Source organism: Anneissia japonica, unplaced genomic scaffold, assembly GCF_011630105.1.
Source record: "Anneissia japonica isolate Jap-2015-1 unplaced genomic scaffold, ASM1163010v1 scaffold695_len1296351_cov181, whole genome shotgun sequence".
In the NCBI taxonomy this organism is placed as follows: Eukaryota; Metazoa; Echinodermata; class Crinoidea; order Comatulida; family Comatulidae; genus Anneissia; species Anneissia japonica.
This window is the reverse complement of record NW_022740852.1, coordinates 565304-580743: the sequence shown is the minus strand read 5'-3', so window position 1 is coordinate 580743 and position 15440 is coordinate 565304. Positions and strand designations below refer to the sequence as shown.

The following is a 15440-nucleotide window of genomic DNA, read 5'->3' as shown; positions in this document are numbered from 1 at the left end:
CTTTCGTATTTAGATTTAGTACATTACTGTTTAATATGGTGATCATTTGACTGTTCCAAACAACTTAAAAAATGTTCTTAATATTTTGTCATTGTTGCACATTGTCAAATAAAATTCAATCCATTGTATTGGTATATTACCAAATAAATGTTAAGTCATATTAAAGTAGTATTACACTGCATGTATACTTTAATTGTAGTTGGCCTACTTAATTATGTTATTAGGCCATATAAAAATATTATGTTAATAGTTTTTACCCTATTTAGACAGGAAAAGTGATGAGGGAGGCTTTTTTTTATTTATTATTTTGCTAAAACCAAATATCACCATTGAGTTGTTTGCTGGTACACTGATACTAAAACTAAAACATGATTGAGATAATACAAATTATATATAATGACTTTAATATAAAAAAAAAAAGAATAATGAAAAAAATAATAGAAACAATAAATTTTCATTAAAAAAAAAAGAATAATATGAACTTTAATAGCTGTAAAACCTAAAGTTATATTATTGGTAATAACTTAGCAAAACTTTCAATTCTGCCATTACAAATGTGTTACATTCAAATTTTGAAACTCTTACTTTACTCGTTTCACAGTTTTCATGAACTCTTGACCTTGGTTTTTCTGGTTCTAGAATCTCTTCATAGTTGCTTTCCTCAGTGCATTTTATTATATTTGAGTAATTAACTAGAAAAAAAAAAAAACTGTCTTTGTAATTTAACATGTTGAACCAATAAAAAAATTGCTTGTAAAAATGTTCAATTATTTTTATCGTCTTAAAAATAAAATCTTTTTATTTATGGAAAATACCAAATACCATCAATTACAATAAAGACAATGATGGCGATTATGAAAATTTCCATCATGGTCGTGGCTGTGATAAGCTGTGTATATGGATGGTGATGATAATGATAATGTCTGAGGAGGTTAATGATGATAATTTACATATGCTGATGGTGGGTTGCGACGCAATTTGTAATAACTTTACAATTTGTAATAACTGAGCTGTCACATTTTGTAATAACTCTCTGTCACACTTCGTAATAAAATGAGCTATCGCACTTTGTAATAAACTCTGTCGCACTTTGTAATAAAACGCAATCCATGTTATCATCTTCAGATTTTTGATAAATTCTCATTTTTCTCTGGGAATGAATTTGATTTTTCACCGTTTCGTATTGTATCATCTTTACATCGATGAAATGGCTCCAACCCTAATAGACCCTGTCCTGGATCTAGTGGGATTGAAGGGTGTTGGGTCCAAATCTAGAAGGGGTGCAATTTTATATTTCTCGTATGTCGGATTATATAATTTTATGTCCGACGATGGGGGATATGGCTCTATTTCTATTAGGCCAGCAGTCGGTCAGATTATAAATACGGTATGGTATGTCGAAGTGATCGGGTTAAAATCCCAAAGGGGTTCAATTTGATTTTCCTTTTTTTTATTATATCATCATTATGCTGATATATGGAATATGGCTCCAGTCCCACTTGACGATATCCATTGCAGATTCCGAACCGTATGACGGAAGTCACAGGTTCAAATCCCAAAGAGGTCAAATTTGATTTTCCTCTTATTTCGTATTATATCATGGTTACGTTGATGGGGTATGGCTCCAATTGTACTCATTTGGTCAGAGCGTCCACATAGTATGTTGGAAGAATCGGTTAGAACTTCCTAACGGTATGAAGGAGGTTCCGGGTTCAAATCCCAAAAATGTCCACTTTCATTTTCTTACTTTCTATTAAATCATTGTTACGTTAATGGGGTATAGTAGCAATTCCATTGGACACTCATAACTTGGATCGGTCATAGTATCTACAACGCATGACGGAGGTCCTGGGTCCAATTCTAAAAAGGTCCAATTTGATTTTCCTCTTATTTTGTATTATATTATCATTACGTTGACTTGGTATGGCTCAGTCGGTTAGTGCAGCCACATGATACTGTAAGTTGGAGGTTCAAATCCTGAGGATTCGAATTTGATTTGTTTGATTTAATTGAATTTGTTCGATGGATCTGGCTCTAACATTAATGTTAAACTTGCTTTCAAATCATATAAATTTTTTTAAATGTAAAAGACTATGTCCCAACTAACCTCCGAAAAAAATTTACTTGCGCGGGATGTAACTCCGTGTATATTGGCAAGACCAATAGACACTTAGAAACACAGATTAAGGAGCATTTAGTTCAGGACAAGTCATCACAATATATTTCAACATCTTCAAAACTCTGTTAAATGTCAAAACACATCTAATCCAGACTTTTTTACTATTCTTGACTCTACCCACAATACTCATCAACTTAAAATAAAAGAAGCCCTTTACATTGCTTGGGGAAATCAGTGACTGCACAAACAGCTCATTACAATATCACTCTCTCATTCTAATTCCTATATACATGAGTTACTATAGTATTCCTGACATCTATATACATGATTTAATTTAATAGTTTCTTGTTTTGTCTTGCATCTGACCGGTATAGTGTGTTAACCAGAGATGAAGGAACTAGGTGGTGCTGTGGTATGGAGGGTAATGTGTGACTGGAAATGGTCTGCAATCAGTTGGTTGTTACCATGCGCCAGTGATGTTAGAGTACAGCAAGATGAAACAATTTATGTAGGCCTAATGCAAGTTCAGGGTTTGTTGGGTAGTGAAATGATTATTGTACATTTTAAGTGCTCCCTCCATGCATAAGTGTAATCTAAATTACGGTGATTAAATAGCGAAGATATGGAGACATTTATTTCGAAGTTCCCTCTTTCCAAGAGGGGATGCAAATGCTTTTTTACAAAGGAATACACACTGCATTGTACTGGTTAGCTAACAATATGCAAATGTTGCATGAACCTGGGAAGGAAGGTGCAATCACGTTCTGTTGCCTAGCAAACGTCTGTACTCGTGGGGGGAAACTATAAGAAATAAATTAAAATAAGAAAAAAAAAATAACTAAGAATAATTCAGTTGCAGATGTACCTTGTTTAAGTATTATACAATGCTGCAATGCGGTTCTTGTAGCCCTAGCGAGGCAAAGCATCCATGTGCAAAGCAGTGGTGTTTGTTTATCCATGAAAAAAGCACGCCGGGAAAGTTTGCCTTACCAGGAAAAGGTGACATAATCTAGCTTATGACGTATGCATGCTAACTATAATGTGAGTGTGACGTCACCAAAAAATAAATATTTTCTATTATAACCAAAATATTAATAACTACAAGGTTTGTGGGCGTAAATTCCCTTAATACAAATTAAGGGTAGCACAATCTTCTTGTCATACAAATTACAGCTCCCACTGACGTCTCAGTCAAGAAATACGGGTAGCTGAAGTATTTCTCGCAAATCTGACTACAAAACCATATCGAAATTTCATGTTCCACTTCTGATTCCGAGTTGTGTTCGCACACGCCGCTGAAGGCGGCGTTCCGGGAATCCTACGTCCAGTAGTAGTATAAGCATTGTTACCTGATAATGATGTGGGACACGTTGAAAAATGTCGTTAATAAGCTTCATATACAAAATTGAAATATTTTTGATTTGAACCCCGGGACCTTTGACATATGTTCGTAAGTTCTAATCGATGAGTTCCAGTGGGATTCAAAAGATATCCCCATCGACGTAACGATGACATAATATGAAATAAGTCAAACAAATCAAATTTGACCCCCTCAAGACTTGAACACGAGACCTCCTACATGACACATTGATGATCTGACTGACTTTGGCCTAGTAGAATTAAAGCCATATCCCCATCGTCGGACATAAAATTAAATAATTCGAGAAATGTCAACTTGGACCCCTTTTGAATTAGGACTTGTCACCCTCCAATACCACTAGATATGGCTCTATTTCTACTAGGCCTCCGGTCAGTCAGGTTATAAATACGGTATGGTATGTATTATTACAAAGTGCGACGCAACAATGGTGTCACAGATGACGTCCACATGGACATGGAAAGTATTATAGCAGAAGTTACTAACCATTAGTAGACATGACCATCATGACATTCATCAGCAAACAGGACCATAAAAAAGGCAGGACCACACATTTTGAGGTATAACAATCAGATTGTACAACAACCAGCAAGTAGGACCATCTGGAGGCAGAACCATTGTGAGGCAGTAATATCTGGAGGCAGTACTGTACCATCAATTTAAGCAGGTCAATCAAGATGCAAGTCTTTTTGTAGCATCTTGTGTAATTTACCACTCACTACATCTTAATCACTTATTGGACACTTCTCGTAAGGTATTGCATTACCTATACAATGTAAAAGCATAAATATTATTAGTTTTTAAATATTAGAAATATGTCTTAACAATTTTCTCATCAAATGCCCCTAATTATTCTAGAAAAATTACAAGTACAACATGAAAGAGTACAAGAGAACAAGAGAGCCAATTACGCTCATTGAGAGCGTAAACAAACGATATGCTCTACCATGCCGGTGTAGGACGCCCGCTGTCGTTTGTATGTTCACCCGCATGGTACGTTCATAGTTTTAAAAGTTTTCTACCTTTGTTTTCTACTTACCAAGTTCATAGTGGGTGTACTTCAGTACTTGAGTAAGCAAAATAACATACAAATGCACGAGGGCATCCTACACTAGGGAGTGGTGATTTAACAAACAAGAGTACGCTCTCTTCTTATTGGACACTTCTCGTAAGGTATTGCATTACCCATACAATGTAAAAGCATAAATATTATTAGTTTTTAAATATTAGAAATATGTCTTAACAATTTTCTCATCAAATGCCCCTAATTATTCTAGAAAAATTACAAGTACAACGTGAAAGATTACAAGAGAGCCAACTACGCTCATTGAGAGCATAAACAAACGATACGCCCTACCATGCCGGTGTAGGACGCCCGCTGTCGTTTGTATGTTCACCCGCATGGTACGTTCACAGTTTTAAATGTTTTCTACTTACCAAGTTCATAGTTGGTGTACTTCAGTACGCACATGAGTAAGCAAAATAACATACAAATGGCTGAGGGCATCCTACACTAGGAAGTGGTGATTTAACAAACAAGAGTACGCTCTCTTCTCCTATTTATACTCTTTATTATTCTGGATTATTTTTGCAAAAATCACTCTGATTACTATAGATAAGCAAGTTATGAAAAATGTCAGCATAGCTGAACGAAGAAAAAGCCTTGAAGAACACAACATACAACTAGAACAAAAACATTGTTTGATATACCATACTATTTTATTTCTTTCTCCCAATATAAATAAAATAATCTACTATCATCTAGCATCCATGAACACTATATAAAAAAACACATTGAAATTGAATAGCTTTCAGCATTAGATTGACCCTAATGTTACAATATTTACACAGAATGAATAAAATTGAATCTCAAGCAAATATACAGTACACTGCACACTTAATACCTTATACCTTATAGTTTGCATCTGGTCTTCATAACAGTTTCACTGGGATACAGTATACTACAATACATAATTTATGTCGTCAATATATTTTGTTGATGTTTATTACACTTCTATTTCAACTTCCTCATTAAGAATAATTTTAAGATTTTTCCTCCTAGTGAACTTGTCGTATCCCACTATCTTTTCACATTAACAGTGTTTTCGTTTAATTCTTAACATCAACAGTTCTCTTATTCTGCCTATTTCCCACGTTAAATGTCTTCCCTGTTCACTGGAGAATGTACAATTAATAATTCTTACCTAAAACGTATGTAGTCTCACACACAACCCATTTCAGCATACTACCCCATTCACTGCATAATGCACAATAAAATTATCCATAAACAAAACCAACAGAGACACAAGTTCCAGTCATTGACAAGAATGAGTAAAAATAAAAAATAAATAATTATTTATAATATATATATAATTAATATATATATATATTAATATATATTATTTATATATATATATTTATTATATATTAATATTAATATATTTTTATATTTGTTATATATTTTTAATTTCTACGGTAATCATAATATTAATCTTTTATTATAATATGAATTATATTTCAATGACAGAATATTATAACATCAAGGTGGTCAATTCATAAAATTTAAATAAAAACTCTGAATTTGGTAGTTCTCATTGGCTAAAGCTTAGGTAAAACAAATTTATGCAATTGCGAGCATTTCCTAAATATTATATTAGAGGGCATTTCCTAAATATTATATTAGTGTTCTGCATATTAATTTAAATTTTTATAAATTTGAGTTGGAATGGAAACCAAAAAATACAATTGGTAAACATTAGTTTGAAAAAGTAATACATTAAAATAATCACATTTAATGAATATGGAAAAATATGAAAATAATTAAGCAAAACCTAAATTTAATAAACTTTTTGAAAACTAGAAGTAAATTTGTATAATTTAATTGTTCAATATGTATGGTTTGAAACAAAATAAGGAAAATGCTTTACTTAACTAAACTTATTTTATAATTGATGAAAGTTATTAACCAACTTTTAACAATTATTATTATCCTAATAGTTTAACACTTGGTTTTGTATGGTACAATTATACCATATATATAATTAACATTTATAATTTCATTATATACACCGGATATTCAACTTCTTAAATAAACTGAGATATATTTTTGGTAATAATAAAGTTAAAGTAGTTCTTGCACAAGCTCACATCATAAAACACTACGAGCTACATATTCATCCATAGAAATGTAAACACTCTGGTCACTCTATCCTGTGATTGGCTTGCATAGCCACATTTATATCCTAATGTGAGCACTGACTATAAAGTCAGCTTATGGGAGTACAACATAAAAAAAAATCAAGCTGCAAAGTTTAGCCTATCAATGTCCAAAGTGCAAGCAATGCTGAGAAGCAAATGTTAAATATAGAAGGAAAAATGGTACATACATATTATACATTTTATTAATAGGACTAAAAATAAAAGTAACTACACAAATACAAAATTTTTAGCAACAGGTGTTTAAAATTGACTCAGCCTTCCCAATAAATGTTGCTTTTATCTTCTATCATACAAGTAAAAAATAAGTTATAATTTATTGAATGTTATTTGCTGAATACAAGCTTTCATTACCCTAAACAATGTTGTTACTTAGATTGACATTGTCTCAGCTATAAACCAATTAAAATGGCTTAGCCTTCAAGTAATAAATAAGTTTAATGTATATATATATTGAATGTTAGTTGCAGAATACATTTAAGCTATCATAAGCCTAACATAGCCAATATTTTATAAAAATAAATTGGCTTTATGTATTAATACAAAGGTATAACTGCTTAACCACCTATATAAAACAGAACATAATACATTTAAGTCTGAATGTAAATACATAGTATTAAGACACAAACTCTCAAACAATCATGCCAGGCACATACTGCGAGTACAACGTACTTACTACCATCGACCGAGTAATCCATCTTCACTCCTCATCACCTTATTGTTGGTGGCATTCTGAACAGAATCAGGGCTTAAGGAGTTACTGTACCACGGCTGTAACGAAGGTTTTTTTTTATGTGACAGATTTAAAGGATGACGTTTTTACGTAAGCGATATATGACCCCTCCCAACCCCAAGGACTACTTGTGGAAAAGGCCAAACACTTCTCCCACAAAAGTGACAAAAGAACACAGTAGAAAAGCAGAGACCAACAACATTTTAGTTACAGGAAAAATAAAAATCAGCTTCAGACACTGGCCACACCCACATTGTATTTAGTCAATGTCATCACACATACCATGAAGCGCTTCTTTACGGCTGCTAGGTAGTCACGGACCACACCCATAAGAAATTCAGCACAATGACGCTGCAAGTTATGGGTTATTCTCCTACTTTACCTTTACATACAAGTAGTCTGCAAATTATAAATACAGTAATACAAAGTCTGTTGGTTTATTCCATGTCATATGCAACTCTATGATGCAACATCAAGAAGATCATAATTAAGGCGCCCTCGTTGATACAGCAATTACTTAAACATCACATGCAAAGAAAGACTTACAATATACAGTGCACTATCATAAAATCAAAAAATTTCTGAATTAAAATGTATTGAATAATTTAAAATTGTGTTGGATTACATCCTAAAAATATTGTTAAAGATGAATTGTCCCTTGATAATTTTAAAGATAATAAAAATTAATTTTGAAACCAACTTGCTCATTTTTCAATAACATACAAGTTATTAACTTGTGCATAGAAATTACTGAATTTAAAAAATGTGTACCCTGATTTTTAAACCAGAAAAATATAATAAAAGTAATAAAACACTTCCAGTGATATGACTGGAAGTGTTTCTATTATTTTTCACTGTAAACTAATGGGTAGATATTTTTTAAATACACTAATTACTAAGTTCAAGTTGATAACTTTTATGTTACTTCAAAATGGGCAAGTTAATTTCAAAAAATATTTTTTTATTGATTTTTTTGTTATTTAGCATAGGACAATACATCTTTAAAAGCATCTAATCATTTAAAAAAAAAACAGTTATATAGTTTTAAACTAAGGAATTTTCTCATTTGTCCAGCAATGTTCTTTCAAGTCCAACATTCAAATTATTAATGTGTATGTTAGCAAACTTGAAATTTTATAACATGTTTTATAATTACAATAAAATATAAAGTTCTACAAATATAATCCAAAATAAATCTCTTCAGCAAAAAGAAAATAAGCTGATTGGAGATGATAAATATCAAGTGTGCTTCATCTTCAGTTGTTCGGTAGATACTAGATTGTCCAAATGTCCATCATAAACGGAATCCCTCAATGTTGTGTCTCAGTCAATTAGGCATCTGATGTTAAGGATTGTTCTTCTTCAGGTCTTTTCACCTGTTTACGCACTGTCTGTTGAAGTAAATTAAAGGACTGTGAGTATGAAAGTCTCATTATTAAGTGGTAAATTTAAATTACCGATGGTGGCTAAACCTGGTGATGATTATTAAGATCATGCTGATTCTCAAAATAGAGGGTCGCGACATTCTAATTTTTTAAAAATTTAATTCTATATCATGCTAATTTTTAGAGTAGAAAATAGAGCCCATTATAAGTATCATTTAAACATTTTATTCAATTTTGTGTGAAAATTAATGACATATTTTGAGAGAAGTGCCTGTACATTAGTTTGAGTCATCAGAAAATAAGTTTGGGAACCACTGATTTAGATTATGATATCAGACGATCAAAGATGATCTTGAAAATGATGGCAATAATAAGGGTACTATTATTATTGATTAATGATGATGAAAATGATTATAATATTAACGATGTTATGAAGACGATGATGATGATGATGATGATAATGATGATGATAATGATGATGAAAATTATGATGAAAAATATATTTACGATAATAACGATAATGACGATAAGGATGATGATGAAAATTATAATTATGGTGAAGATGATGAAAATAATGTTTATCATGATGACGACGATAAAAATGGTAATTATGACGAAAATAATATTTATCATGATGATGTAAATAAATAATTATGATGATGATGTCAACGAAATGTTGCCAATGCAAATCTGTTATGTCCTTAAAATAGAATCCTCAGACTTGTCAGTGTGCTCTTCTATTTCTAGCAACACCAACAAATATTTGATTATTGTGCACTGAAACAGGTTGTTAAATGCTTGTCTTTATATTGAATGAGATCAATACAATACTATTTACTTAGTGCAGCTAAGTTTTCAACATATAATTGTACAACCTGACAGGCCAGGGGCCCCGGATCCGACAGAACCCGAGCTGACGATAGGAGGCGTCACACTCATGACGTTTCACAAACAACAAAACGTCTAGCTCATTCAGCCTGACAAAGTCTTGTTGACAAGACGAAAGCTAGCATAAGTACATCAAAAAATGGTTTAATATTTAAAAATAATTGGATTATCAGTTACAAAACCAGATGAAACTATTTGACCATATGATAATTTCTTTTATTAGTACTGTAGATCAAATCATTATCAATAGTATTGACAATGGTGATGGTAGGTGGTAGTATTAGTAATCATATAAGGAAAATACAAAATAAATTATTATAGTTTTTACTTGCTTCCTATCATTGAATCAATAACTATATGAAAAGTTACATAACTATTACTTATTTATTCATTCTTTATTGTGAAATGCCCCTTTCAATATAAATGTACTGATCTCAAAAGTGGTTCAGGTAAAAACAAGAGTAAAAAAAAATCAAATGATACAGCAACGTATCTAATTAAAAAAAAAGAAAAAATGAAATTATTATCATTATTATTATTATTATTATTACTATTATTATTATTTCACTAAATCGGACTTAAGGGGAATATCTTTTTGTGTTATTTCACCTTTATGTCATGTTATTTTCCCCTTAACGTTGTTTTTTTTTTAATTGTTCTCTAATTTATCCATTGTCTAAGTTCCTGTTAAGGGAGGTTTTAATAATGATGATAATAATAATAATAATAACAATAACAATAATAAAAATAATAATACTGTTATTATATAATAAAATACAATAATAATTAGCAGCTAGGTCCATAATCTGCTAGGGGACAAGACATAATACTTTAGTGAGTGCAGAAGAAAAATACTGATCTAAACTTAGACACAAGAGGACACAACAAGCAAAAACCACAACTGATCCATGAACAGACCCCCAAGCAGACCGATGAGCATACCCTTAAACACACCAACAAACAACTAACCCCTTCCCCAGTCTCACAAACCTTTTATGAGTCAATGTGGATGTGAGACTATGGACCACGGTGCAATGGGAATTGGTCATCCTCACTGTAGAATACTATAGGCTCCTCATTACCCCTCTTCTTTCTCACAGTAGATGACTGAAAATGCACAGCAAAGGCAATTGTAGCAATGAAAGAAACACATACACTCAAGCAAGAGAAAACAATGGTGTATATTATAGAGTCAAGAAAGAGAAATCAATAGACCTGTGCCTATGGAATGCTTCTTCAAATGGTACTAAGATAATTGAATGTCATTTTCAAGAACATATTGAAGAAATATTGGTGTTCTAACATATTTTAATGATAAACAGCAGTTTATGTACTGCCTTTAACTCATAGATTCCCTTGACTAAATGGCTGATACTGCAGCGAGGGCCGTGGAGTACAGTCAGCCAAAGCTGTCAGGTAGGTGCTACTATGTGCAGCACAGACCTAGAAATTAGTGTAGCAGTCAGACATAAATATGTAGCAGTATTTAGAATGCATAGTGTAGCAAGAAAAAAGCAAACAATTCATGACTAAGAGTAAAGTAGAATATACTATTGACATTTATTTTTACTTCTTTTTTGTTGTGGTAGTTATAATTGACGTTGTTGTGAGATGGAAGAAAATCGAAGGGCTAGAAACATTGCCCACAATTGTACCCTATTTCCAATTAGTAATACGCATATTACATGCCTTTACCTGTAAGTCTGAGTAAATATTTTCCTCGGCTCTGCCTCTACGTTGCGTTAACAAACTAGTATCATCCTCTGCATACTCATCTAGCAGCCCATCAGACGATGGACCTGTTTCAGTTTGGCTTAAAAAAAAAAAAAAAAAAACAATCAACAAGGATTTGAATAGTGCGAATATCCACGGCAGAACACAATGTTCAGTGGCACTATGTCAATGGTATTACCAAAAGCGCTTCAAATGTATGTTGTACATTGTAATGTACAATGCTCAAATTCTTCTTAATATTATGCAATATGCACTTTTAAATGATTGTGAAACAAGTTTTGTGAAGTCTGTAATTAAGGGGAAAAACCCAATTGATATACCTCCCACACTAGATGATAATTTATTTAATCTTTTTAATTGTGCAGTTTAAAATTTGATGGGTTTTGAGGATATTTTTCAAGCTTCCCAAGGGAAATTATATACAGTATAAATAATAAATATGTGCACATTTTTTTGACAAACTGAATAATATCTATTAAAATGATCATCATTATCTAAAACAGCTTAAATAAATTCAAAGTATACCCATATCTAGAATTCCTCTTCTTCTTTTTCTTGTTGAATTTCTTTGCCAGCTGTGCTAGCTTTGCTTTTGTTGCTGCAACAGGAAAAGAAGCAACAACAATATTGTTAGTCATCTTCTACACGTCCGTCCTGACAAATTCGTCACTAACACAACCAAAGCAATTTGTGTTAATTTATGAAATCTTAAATTCAATTTTTCAATACAATTGAATGAATAGATAAAAAATAATAAAATCAAATAAATAGATAAATGAAATACAACAATAAATTTATATGATAAAACAAGTAAATGAATAAAGAACATGAAATTTAAAAAAAAATAACAAAATATGTAACCAAATTAAAAAAAAAATAACAAAATATGTAACCAAATTAAAAAAACAATTCTAAATAAGGTAAAACAAGCTAGTCAATAGAATAGTTGTGTGGCCTACAGTGTGTTCATCTAAAAATCAAAGATTATTACATTTTCCCATATGTGATAATTTAGCTTCAAAAACAGGATCATTAGTTGTTCCGGCCGCTGCTCCACCTACAGCTATAGAGACTCCCGCACTGCCTTCCTGTGGCGTCTGCGTGCCCATTCCGCCAGTAATGCCTTCAGTATAGCGTGATGTTTGCATTCCCATTACCGGTTGCATTAGTGATGGTGAAAATGGTTGAACAGCACCCTGTCTTATTGCATTGGAATAATCTAAAGAATAAAAATAGAAAAAAATTTAGGCTGTGAAATCTATAAAAATTCATTCACATTTAATAGCAAGCATGCTTAAAGCATTATAAACAAAGTGATTAAATAAGCAGGACTGCCAAGAGTTTATCAGAACCATGGAGCTGGCAGCCTCCAAATCACAGTGACAGGTACTGTGGGGTCTAGGGCAAAGCCCCCACAAACTATGACCTATTAGGTATTTTGACTGTTTAACTTTATCTAAATTGTATAAAATTATAGAGTAGCCCAAAATTATTTCATCACTACATATATATATTTTTTTCACTGTGGCTTGGGCCACTATGTGGCTGGATCAGTAATTAAATAAATCAAAGACTCCAATTTCAATTTTTTCAAATCACAAATAGCAGTGACAACCCCCCACCCCCAATGTTTTCCCTCGTTTGAAGCATAACAAATATTTGATCCAAATATGAAGAGTGATCTATTGAAAAAAAATTGGCGTACATCATTCACTTAAATTAACCGACTCTACATCGCAATCATTTTTCAATGACAGATGGATTTTCATAAGGATTCAAAGATCAAGCATACCATTGGATATATAAAGTTTAATCCTAGATCCAAGAAAAGTCCCTATAAATAGTAAGTGACATCATTATAGTAATTAAAATTAATGGGTACCATCACCTATATTAAGACCAATCACCAATCACCAAATGATCCATGAACAACTTCTATACTTAATGCTAATTAGCTCAAGCATTCCACGTCTACAGTATATAGGGTACTTATTCTAGGCAAAAAATAATAAATGTGTGAGTGTTTGTGGTTTGTAATCTAGTGACGTTACTTTGTTTCTTATGCGAAGCTTTTTCTATAATAAAAAAAAAAGTAACCAGATTCCCTTTTTAAATCATAATATTTCAGAAATCAATAATTATATTTCAATGATATATTAATTTTATTGCAAAATAAATAATCATAAGCTCCCTTAAATATGAAATATTAAACCATTAATGAAAAACATCATTTTATATCATTCTCTATTTGAGGTACACATTCACTGGTGAATGAGGATGAATCTGTGTTTTAAAAATGTGTGTGATATTAATGATAATCAGATCGTATGATTTTTAGCAATAGCCAACATACCAAAAGCTTATGAAATGAGGAATATCAACAGGTTAAATATGGTATCGGCTATATATGCCAAGCAATGCAGGTATCCACAATGGACAGTTGTTATGAAAGCCTGACTTCTCCCAGTTCTGCAATACAAGCACTGCATACTGTAGATTAGGGTTCTTAACGGTGGCCCACTGGCAAATTCCAGCCCGCGAGTGCATGTTATTTGGCCTAAATGAATATTTTTGTTAGGACATTAGGCCTCTAACCTTCATAATTTTGTATTGCTTTTGATGACTTGGCCTATACTTCACTAGATAATTGTAGTTAATCAAATCGGAAGAAATATTGCAGCATTAACAACTAAATTACAAAACATGTTCAGGCTCAACCCACGTTTACGGACAGGTATATTGATGAACTGGTGTGACAACATAAGAAAATGGGCAGGACTGTCTTTCCCAGAAAAAACCTTACAACAGCAGCCAACAGAACAGCATGGAGAAACTTGTCGGCTTCTTCGGTCCTCATGTTCCCCCCCACCCCCGACACTGGCACAGTCGAGGGACTGAGGTATATGGTATACTGATAAGAACTTGGGTAAAATAGTTCAAAAATACCCAATATAATTAAATCCCCTTTTGTACCCTTTGACTCCATATTAATAACAAATCGTTTTTTATGTGGGCATGGCCACAGCCCCTTACAAACTTAGGCTTAGACTGTGCCTGCTTGCAAATTGCATTTGCATGATCATTGGACCTTTAAATTGATTCAATAACCAAACTTGGCCAGTGTCATAATGTAATTGAGAACACCAAGCATAGACCTACGTGTACCACAAACTTTTCACACGTTGCAGGTTTTATTGTTATTGTATCATCTTACCGTATTGTCAGAAAATTTATAGTCTGTTATTTTTTATTTACCTTTTTCTAAAGCTGACAAAAATTCTGGATTACGCTGAAGCTCCTGTAAAAATTCTTGATTCTGAAGACTAAGAGCAACTCTTTCATCTTCCAACATCTGTAGCGCCTCAACATCATCTTTATCTGTCGTGTTTTGACGTTCTTTGTTCTGAGCTAACCTTTGCCGTAGGGTGGATGAAATCAACTCCTATAAAAAGCAACAAAAAAACATTTTGAAGAATTTAATTAAATGCTTACCCACTTCATATATAATATGATTAATACTTAAATTAGCATCAACATTGGCAGTGCCGTCTCCGCCAAAAATGTGAAAAATTTTATTACATTAAAGATCATGTACAATATTGTATGCTTAAAATTTAATATCAAATTAAATATAGTTTAGGCCAAATTTTTTAATTATTAGCTTATGAAAAAGTACAACAGAAAGAAGAGAAAATTAAACAATGCATGTTGTTCTATAATAAGTTACATTAGGCCTAAAAGGTAAGGCTAAATTATTTATTTGCATGATGTTTACATAAATTTACTACTATAATGTCAATTGTCTCTGAAGTAAAGCTAGTTATCATAATGCAGAGAAAAATAAAATTAGTTATGTTGAAAAACCTCATTAATCCAGATCTCCTAAAAGTTCATTGTCTTAACTACTGTACAGACCCCTTTTAAACTGCAAATCTATGTCAACTGCCATTAGCCATGTTTTACTTCTGGCTAATAAATTTAAAATTG

At 32.2% G+C, this 15440-nt stretch overlaps 1 protein-coding gene across 4 annotated transcripts in view; it reads right to left on the bottom strand.

The window, feature by feature from the left end:
* LOC117118439 (CUE domain-containing protein 1-like) overlaps positions 1-15440 on the bottom strand; it is a 78472-nt gene that overhangs the window by 11633 nt on the left and 51399 nt on the right. For 2 of the 4 annotated variants that reach the window (XM_033263033.1, XM_033263032.1), the window contains exons 6-11: positions 14709-14895; positions 12445-12672; positions 11979-12051; positions 11415-11532; positions 10710-10826; positions 8371-8837 (exon numbers count right to left, since the gene is read on the bottom strand). In XM_033263033.1, coding sequence (XP_033118924.1) covers positions 10737-10826; positions 11415-11532; positions 11979-12051; positions 12445-12672; positions 14709-14895 — 696 coding nt within the window. In that variant the 3' untranslated portion in view covers positions 8371-8837; positions 10710-10736. Of the gene's footprint in view, positions 1-8370; positions 8838-10709; positions 10827-11414; positions 11533-11978; positions 12052-12444; positions 12673-14708; positions 14896-15440 lie in introns of those variants that run through there. The other 2 variants (XM_033263034.1, XM_033263035.1) reach the window with 2 other exon arrangements.